At 37.6% G+C, this 8,635-nt stretch overlaps 4 protein-coding genes and 1 non-coding gene across 6 annotated transcripts in view; 3 read left to right on the forward strand and 2 right to left on the reverse strand.

Annotated features, from left to right (window-relative positions):
- The window catches only part of LOC104730614 (WEB family protein At4g27595, chloroplastic-like), a 12,546-nt gene extending 10,750 nt beyond the window's left edge, over positions 1–1,796 (forward strand). The window contains exon 4 of the mRNA XM_010449808.1: positions 14–1,796. Coding sequence (XP_010448110.1) covers positions 14–1,669 — 1,656 coding nt within the window. The 3' untranslated portion in view covers positions 1,670–1,796. The remainder of the gene's footprint in view (positions 1–13) is intronic.
- The window catches only part of LOC104730612, an 8,699-nt gene extending 5,577 nt beyond the window's left edge, over positions 1–3,122 (reverse strand). Inside the window, exons 1-2 of one of the 2 annotated variants that reach the window (XM_010449806.2) lie at positions 2,909–3,122; positions 2,531–2,777 (exon numbers count right to left, since the gene is read on the reverse strand). In XM_010449806.2, coding sequence (XP_010448108.1) covers positions 2,531–2,777; positions 2,909–3,032 — 371 coding nt within the window. In that variant the 5' untranslated portion in view covers positions 3,033–3,122. Of the gene's footprint in view, positions 1–2,158; positions 2,778–2,908 lie in introns of those variants that run through there. The other variant, XM_010449805.2, reaches the window with a different exon arrangement.
- Positions 3,550–3,623, reverse strand: TRNAT-AGU. The gene has a single exon. It is a non-coding gene; the product is annotated as a tRNA-Thr (tRNA).
- LOC104730615 (stomatin-like protein 2, mitochondrial) lies at positions 4,324–7,404 on the forward strand. The gene is made up of 9 exons (XM_010449809.2): positions 4,324–4,805; positions 4,913–5,156; positions 5,255–5,404; positions 5,804–5,861; positions 5,937–6,029; positions 6,115–6,213; positions 6,436–6,527; positions 6,755–6,814; positions 6,912–7,404. The coding sequence occupies exons 1-9, from the start codon at positions 4,648–4,650 to the stop codon at positions 7,185–7,187; spliced, it is 1,230 nt and encodes a 409-aa protein (XP_010448111.1). The 5' UTR covers positions 4,324–4,647; the 3' UTR covers positions 7,188–7,404.
- Positions 7,582–8,626, forward strand: LOC104730618 (phosphatidylinositol transfer protein sfh5-like). The gene is made up of 2 exons (XM_019233927.1): positions 7,582–7,945; positions 8,385–8,626. The coding sequence occupies exons 1-2, from the start codon at positions 7,826–7,828 to the stop codon at positions 8,574–8,576; spliced, it is 312 nt and encodes a 103-aa protein (XP_019089472.1). The 5' UTR covers positions 7,582–7,825; the 3' UTR covers positions 8,577–8,626.

Consider the following 8,635-nt stretch of genomic DNA (forward strand, 5'->3'; position numbering starts at 1 on the left):
GAATGAGAGCTTGGTTGAAAAAGAAACCAAACTGTTGAGCATTGTTCAAGAAGCTGAGGAGCTTAGAAGAAGGGAGCTTGCTTGTCTGAAGAAAATTGAAGAGTTATCAGCTGTGAACGAGAGATTGGTTGAGAAAGAAACCAAATTGCAGAGCAGTATTCACGAAATTGAGGTGCTCAAAGAAAAGGAGGCTGAATATATCAAGCAGATCGAGGAGTTTTCGTTGTCGAATGAAAAATTAGTAGAGAAAGAGGCCAAACTGCAGACCATTGTTCAGGAACATGAAGAGTTAAGAGAGAAGGAGTCTTATTATCATAAGCAAATTGAGGAGTTATCAAAGGTAAATGAAATCTTTGCTGATACAGAAACCAAACTCCAGAGTTCTACTCAAGAAAATGAAGAGCTAAGAGAAAGGGAAGTTGCCTATCTTAAGAAAATTGAAGAGTTGGCGAAGCTGCAAGAAAATCTTCTTGATAATGAAAATGAGCTGCATGATATGGTCCTTGAGATTGAAGACCTTAAAGCCAAGAACTGTCTAGCCGAAAAGAAGATTGAAGAGCTATCAAATCTAAATAAAAGCTTGCTCGTGAAAGAGAGAGAGATACAAGTTGTTGTTTGCGAAAATGAGGAGCTTAAATCTAAAGAGGCTTCATCACTCAAGACAAAAGAAGAGTTGTCCGGTCTTAAACAAAATTTGGTTAATAAAGAAAACGAGCTGAAGACTGCAGTTGTTGAGAATGAGAAGCTCAAGGCCCAAGCTGCCTCAACACTTGAGAAGATTGGAGAATTGACACATCTTAGACAGAGTTTACTTGATATAGAGAACGAGTTGCAGGTTGTTTCTCACGAAAACGAGGAGCTTAAGGCCAAGGAGGCATCATCTTTAAAGAAGATTGATGAGTTGTTACATCTCGAGCAGAGTTTGCTTGATAAGGGAAACGAATTTCAAAGACTTAATCAAGAAAATCAAGAGCTGAAGGTGCAGGAAGCTTCAGCGTCAAAGAAGATAGAGGAGTTGTCAAAGATGAAAGAGACTCTACTTGAGAAAGAAACTGAGTTGCAGACTGTAATTCATACTAACGGTGATCTGAAAGCTAAGGAGGCTTGTGCGCTTAAGAAGATCGAAGAGTTATCAAAGTTGCTTGAAAAAGCTTCTTCTACACAAGAGAAACAAGATGAGAACGGCAAGCTCATAGAAATCGAAAAAGATTATGACTTGTTCCCTAAAGCAGAGGAAAATGGTCTCAGGTGCAGAGAAGAGGTTACTAATACTATTCCTTCTGATCACAGAACCGGAGAAGAAAAGGTACAAGAAAGTCCAATGGAAGCAATTGATAGACATTTGAAAGATGACACAGCAATCCATTGGTTAGCTCACAAAGTTGAAGCAGTAGGAGAAGGAGACAAAGATAAAGAATCCATAGAAGGTGAAGGCTTAGATAAGAGAGAAGCCTCTTCAGAAAGAGAGACAGAGCATGACTTTGCTGAAGAGGAAGTAGAATCGAAAGCAGAAGGCAGCGAGCAGTTAAGTAATGGCTTGTCTTCAGGAGAACACACAGAAGATGCTGGAAGTCTGCTCTCAAAGGATCAACAGCAGAAAAAGAAGAAACCTTTGCTCCGAAAGTTTGGAAATTTACTGAAAAAGAAGAGTAGTAGCAGCCAGAAATAGAGGAATAAAATGTGATGATTATACTACAATCTCTATTGCAGCTGAACATTCCTTGGTTGATTTGTCTCAAATCTTTAATAGTATAGCTCCAGTTCCATGTATGGTGATTGATCTTTGTTTTCCCTTCTTCAAGATCTCATCGTCCCTTGAAACTCTGATCTAACTGACTGATTTACATTTTAACAAAACGACAGCCATGTTTCTAAAGCTTACGAAAACATACACTGAAACAACCTAACAGAACTGATACACAATAATAGATAGAGAGAGTCACACACACACACACACACACACACACACACTGTGTTAAAAGACGAAGCCGTTGGAGTTTTTACCATCTAGATAGTGGATACATTCGTTCAGAATTAGTATAGCCTTGCGGATACCTTGTTCAATACGAGGCTTTTCGCCTTGCGTTTTGTGATGCCTCATCTGAAATCATCTTATATGTACGAGGTATAGCCATGAATCATTTTGCACTTCTTTCACTAGACGGCAAACATTTTGTTTTTTCCGGATCCAAAATCTTAACTAACTTTCAGATTTTATAGGGGGTTAAACATCTGAATTACATATGTCCGAAGAAAGATTAATTTTACCGGGAAAAATATAAATCTTTGACATATATAGACAAACAAAGCGGTGACCATTGAACTACCATTACGAACGTAAAGTCTTACCAACTAGAAACTTTTAAATATTATAAGAGATCCAATGAGCTAGAGTTTCTTGGAGCATTATTAATTAGGGTCACATATAGACGTGATTCAAAAGGAAAGGGATCTAGAAAAGACCTTCTTCACGGCTTTCCATGTGAAGGAAGATGTTCTAATGAGTGATAAAGGAGGTCTTATATTGAATCTAGGAGGCGACGTGGAATACGTATAAAACGCCGATGACTTTTTTGAGTCCATTGAAGTTTTCGTAGTGTCTTCTTTCACGACGATGCCATCATCAACGCTCTCTTGATCATCATTATTGTCGTCTACATTCCAAAACCGAGCTTCTTTGCGCTTCTTTTTCACCGTTGCTAACACATCAAGCTTGTTACAAATTCCCCACACCGTCACCTTCTGATTGTAGTAGTCTACTTTTACTGAATATATTCCTGATTAATATATTCGTTATAAAGAAAAGTAAAAGCTTATTAGTTACATATCTATCTACATTTCATGAAATCATTTTTATGATTAACCATGTCCATATAGGTGGGACTAATCAAAAATCTTGATTATGTACCTTTGAGATGAGTAAGAGCCCTCTTCACTTTCTTCTCGCAACCGTAAGAATACAAAGGCACCATCATTTCTACGTACTGTGCTTCCACCTTATTGTACACCGGCACGATTTGAAGATCACCCATTATATAGCTTAACTATGTAGATATATATTTTGATCAATTTCTTTCCAATTTCTAACTCAAACTATATATGCACACTTATATATATATATATATATATATATATATAGTAGAGAGATACACGAACATATATATAGGTGCGTGCATATATATATTGACGACAGTGATTGGGTTGTATGCAGAAGAGGTGAGGTGCATGTTGTTGAAGTCGTCATGTTATAAGCTTTTTAAGATCTAATGACTTGGATTTAGTGTAAAGTGTGTCACCACTTTTCTCTTTGTTAAATAGTTTTTCACAAAATATGTCTTTCTTTAGACTTTGGATCCCATGTTACATGTTCATCTTTTTCTTTATCCCACCAAAAGAAAACATGAATTTGACTCTTTTGAAATCTAAGCAAAATAAATTAGTTTCTTAGAAAAAAAAGGTTAGACAAAAGGGCCTTTTAATGTATTATGTTCTCATTTTTGTTAATTAATGTCTTCATATTTTTAAATTTCCAAAAAAAACAGTAAATAATGCTTTCATTGAGAGTTGAACTCAAGACCTCCCGCTTACTAAACGGGTGCTCTAACCAACTGAGCTATGAAAGCTTTTATTTTTTAAAATATTTATCTTCGTACCTTTTCTTGTTTTATAAAATCGCATAGTTCCTCTCTTTATCATATTATAATATGTATCATGTTTGATGTTCCTCGACATAAAACTTGCGTCCAATATTTCATACGAATGTCACTTTTTCAACCCCACGTCGATTATTGCTCATGTCGGTCAACACACGGGTTGGAGTCATCAGATCACACAACTGCTCCATAGATTTCTACACGACTAGACCTCAACAAGCGATCGATATGTAATAAATATCTATATCTATAAACAGTAGTCATCTATATTTGAATTCAAGTATAAATAGTAAAGCGTCAAAGGCGAAATAAACTACACGTGAATGATCAAAGGAAAGCTAAACTTTTTCATAATTTAGAAAAGGTTGGTGCATGAAGTCGACGTGGATACATAAAGAAAAAAAGAGAGGATACTTTTTAAAGGTGAGATGGGCTCCACGTCATTTTCCATTTTCATTTCTCGACGTCGGTATCAAAAAGTTGAACGGCGTCGGATCTTGATGACTCGGACACAAGGCCCTCCATGTGAAAACCCTTTAAACTTTGCTTTTCCCCCATGCATTCTAAATTCATGCTTTTTCAAATAAACTAAAAGAAACCATAGTCCATAACCATTTTTGTATACACTTTTTAAGTCACTAATAATTTTTTTGTACAATGAATTTAATTTCAACTAAATCTTTTGAAATAAGTTTAAATAACAACAGTGAATGATGGGTAAACAAAACACATATCGATCTTACAGGCATCTTAGTGGGCTAGATAGAGATAAGCCCAATAGCAATAGACTGTACTAAACTACCCATCGAAGCCCAAACTAGATTTTTTGTTTTGCCTCCGCTCCACGCCAAATTGCGTGAAGACTTCAAGATCCGGCGAAGAAACAGCACCTGAATAGTGTGAAAGACGACTATAAGAGGTTTTTGTTTGGGGTTTTTCCTTTTTTTTTTTTTTAATTTCTACAAATTTCTGATTCCAACAACAACAACAAAGGATGAACCACCTCGTTCGTAAAAGCTCCGTCGGTTACACCGCCTTGAGGTCCGTCGCGTACCTCCGTCAATCTTCCCTAACCACCACTCCTCCTCCGATTTTCTCCGCCGCCGCATCAACCGTTCGCCACTTCACTTCCGCCGGCTATCCTTCCAACAGGTACGATTTTCGTTTACCCCATTGTGTGAAATTTCGAACGATGTTGAGTAATGAGTAGAGAGAGAACCTTTAGGATTTGATTTTTACGGATGCTCGTTTTGGTTTAGTTTTCAATTAACGCCGCCGGTTAACTGGGGAATCCGGATAGTTCCGGAGAGGAAGGCGTTTGTAATCGAGCGATTCGGTAAATACGCTAAGACGTTACCGTCGGGGATTCACTTCCTCATTCCGTTCGTGGATCGTATTGCTTATGTTCATTCCCTCAAGGAAGAAGCAATCCCGATTCCAAATCAGACTGCGATTACTAAAGACAACGTTAGTATTCACATCGATGGTGTTCTCTACGTTAAGGTCCGTCTATCTTCTTTTTCTTTTAAAAAATCCATTTTCTCATAGTACCTTTGTTGTTACTGCTTTCTTCTTATCGATTTTGGATATTTTTTTGGCAGATTGTGGATCCTAAATTAGCTTCTTATGGCGTTGAGAGTCCTATCTATGCTGTTGTACAACTTGCTCAGACCACAATGCGTAGTGAGCTTGGTAAGATCACGCTTGATAAGACCTTTGAGGAAAGAGACACTCTCAACGAGAAGATAGTGGTTTGTTTTCTTATCCTTCTTTTTTCTCTCTTTCAGGTTTTTAGGGCTGTATTTAAGCTCCATTACATTGCAAAGAATTTAGAATCTGCTACTTGTTCAATTTCAAAGTCTAGTCAATTTAGCTTTGACTATTTGGTGTTAGTCCCTACTGATCATTTGCAGCTTCAGCTGTTTAGTTGGAAAAATTTATCACTTCTGGCAATGTTGTTTGTATTCCACAAGTTGGGTTTATGGATTTTAGATTCCGCTGGGGGATGTACTCATGTTGTATTTGTTGGATATTTTAAGTCATTTGCGTCTCTTTTCGAAATCATAAGGAGACATGATGGTTAGAGGAAGTATATCCATTAAAGAAGAAAACATATGATGAATTTTTGAGATGGATATACATTCTTGCAGGAAGCCATCAATGTTGCTGCAAGAGACTGGGGTCTTCAGTGCCTTCGTTATGAGATAAGTAAGTTGTTTGTGTTTTCTTTTTTTCAGGTGATTTTTTGTTTTTTTTGCCTATTTCTAATTCATGTATTTCCAGGGGATATTATGCCCCCTCATGGAGTGAGAGCTGCTATGGAAATGCAAGCTGAAGCTGAGCGTAAAAAGAGAGCCCAGATCCTTGAGTCTGAAGGTAAACCTTACTGTGTTTTCTTTGAAAACTCATCTTCGAGGCCTGCTTTGCATGTTTCTTATCATTTCTTTACTATATTTAACAGGAGAAAGACAATCCCATATCAACATTGCTGATGGTAAGAAAAGTTCTGTAATCTTGGCATCTGAAGCAGCAAAGATGGACCAGGTGAATCGAGCACAAGGTTAGTAAGCCATTATGATTGAGAAAGAGAACACATAGCATGTAATCTCAATTGTTAGTTAATTACATTACAAGAAAGTTTTTATTCCATTTGCTTATTCTTTCACTATATACCAATGAATGCTTGGTGCATGAGGAACTGTTTTATTCCCTGCTAATGCGCGATATGGTTACTATCTCCCACTGTTTTTTACTTATATTATCCTCTGATGATGTTCAACAGGTGAGGCAGAAGCAATACTAGCTAGAGCACAAGCAACTGCGAGAGGCCTTGTCTTGTTATCTCAGTCTCTCAATGAAACTGGGGGAGTAGAGGTAAATAATTGCGATTAAGCAGGGGAATGGTATTCATATTTTTTATTTTGACGAGCTAGCTTTTCTTCATAGTATTTACACAAATTTCTAGATGTGTATGTCTTTATTCACTCCAGATAAAGATTTTGTGGGATTTTTAGTCATAGCACTAATATTACTGGGCTTAATGTTCTTACTTTTTGGTGTCCAAGATATGATCTCATACTTTCTCGCTGTACAATTTGCAGGCGGCGAGTTTGAGAGTTGCAGAACAATACATTCAAGCCTTCGGTAACATTGCCAAGGAGGTAAATGAATATATCACAACATTCCTTTCCAATCTCTTGGCATAGGCATGGCTCGGGCTTATTTAATGTTCTTGTGTTTTTTTGTTGGGGTGTTTAGGGAACGACAATGTTGCTTCCAAGTGGTGCTTCAAATCCTGCCAGCATGATTGCTCAAGCTTTAACAATGTACAAAAGCCTTGTCATAAATGGTCCAAGCAGTGATCACCAAGTAACAGAAGAACTTGATGAAGCAGACGTGGAAGACTTGGGTGGAAAACATATATCGGAGGGCTCTAATAGCCGATCAGGCTCAACACCTTTTGACACAGAGAATTTAGGTCACACCGGTGAACCACGATTTTCTCTTCAGGATCGCACCAAGGATCCGCGGTAGGCAGCCAAACCAGGGATGATGATACAATTCTTTGTGCCTGAGAAAACTGGAAGCAAATTTTTCATCGTTCAAATATGAGACAGTAACCATCTTCTCCGTTTGAATGGCTAGAATATCATCACTTTGCATATATAAAACATCGTTTTTCTTAGAAGAGGTTTCTCACTGGATTTGTTCTGAGCATTATCCTTCTGTTTTTTATCCATCTTTGTTCCCATTGCATTGCTGCTTAGACCCGAATTTGTTATCCGCAATTCCGTTCTGTTATTCAGTTTGATTGCAATATTGCAATCTAATAAATGAGGAGCTTTGTGAATCCATGAAATGTTGTCCCCTGACCGGAAATAGAAGAATGGTGGAGATTAAAGTTGTCTTCCGGATAAATAGGTGGTGACAGAGAATCGAAGTTGTAATGACTCGTAAATCTGAAATTGACCAAATTTTACCTGAAATAGCTTAAGCCACACCATCCCTCCTATATATCTCTCTTCACAGCCATCTCCTTCATTTGCACAGCCTCCAATTGTAAAATAAGAAATTTAGTCTTGGCCTCTTTGTATTTCTTTCTTTTGTTTTGGCTCCGCAGCTCTTCCCAATTGTAATTTGCATTTTGAAACTAATCCATTCAACCAAATACCATGGGAGGCTGTGCGAGCAAACCTAAGGAATCTGACATTGTCGAAGGCTCCGTCCCGACTGAAAATGTTGTTGTTGAGTCCAAGGATGCCACGACCGAGACAGATACCACATTAACTCAGGTTTCTGGATTCCATTTTATCATTTCTTTTGGCTTTGTCATTGTGTTCTCTAATATCGATCGTCTTCTTTTTTTAATCACTGAAAGACGCATTTTGGTATGGCATGGGTTTAGAAAATAAAGTCAAGTCTCTTTTACTGTTTGCGTTTGCGTTTGTGTTCCATGTTATACATTCTAGTTAGTATATCATGGAAGATGGAAGCTCGAAGGCAAAAATACTATGAAATATGATTCGTCATATTTTCTTGCCTGATATAGTATACAATATCTAAAATAATTTCAATATACTCTTTTAAAAGGATCTTAGAAGATTTTTTGAAGATTCTTAAATTAAAAACGTGAAGTGTAACAGTTAAGACAGAATTCAGTACAAGTTCTTGATTGAACAAACTCATATATATTAAGTTTGAAACTGATGTTGCTGATTTGTTGAATTGCAGGAGAAGAAGGAAGAGTCTAGTGAAGAGACAAAGAAGGAAGATGAGACAAAAGAGGACTCCTCTGAGGCAACCAAGGCCGAGCCAACTCCAGAAGCTGTGAAGGAAGAAGAGAAAGCTCCTGCTGAGACTGAGCCACCAACACAAGAGACCACACCTGCCAAAACCGATGAGGCCCCTCTCGTGATCCTTTGATTGTCATTTCTAAATCTCAAAATCATGTGTATGCATGCGCTCAAGTGCAAGTGTTCCTC

This window comes from Camelina sativa, chromosome 12 (genome assembly GCF_000633955.1).
Source record: "Camelina sativa cultivar DH55 chromosome 12, Cs, whole genome shotgun sequence".
In the NCBI taxonomy this organism is placed as follows: Eukaryota; Viridiplantae; Streptophyta; class Magnoliopsida; order Brassicales; family Brassicaceae; genus Camelina; species Camelina sativa.

Bases quoted from the DNA above. Each gene is read 5' to 3' on its own strand.
- LOC104730615 (XM_010449809.2), top strand. From the start codon at position 4,648: ATGAACCACCTCGTTCGTAAAAGCTCCGTCGGTTACACCGCCTTGAGG. The intron at 5,405-5,803 runs GTTTGTTTTCTT...ACATTCTTGCAG, and splicing joins CTCTCAACGAGAAGATAGTG to GAAGCCATCAATGTTGCTGC. The intron at 6,214-6,435 runs GTTAGTAAGCCA...GATGTTCAACAG, and splicing joins CCAGGTGAATCGAGCACAAG to GTGAGGCAGAAGCAATACTA.
- LOC104730618 (XM_019233927.1), top strand. From the start codon at position 7,826: ATGGGAGGCTGTGCGAGCAAACCTAAGGAATCTGACATTGTCGAAGGC. The intron at 7,946-8,384 runs GTTTCTGGATTC...GTTGAATTGCAG, and splicing joins CAGATACCACATTAACTCAG to GAGAAGAAGGAAGAGTCTAG.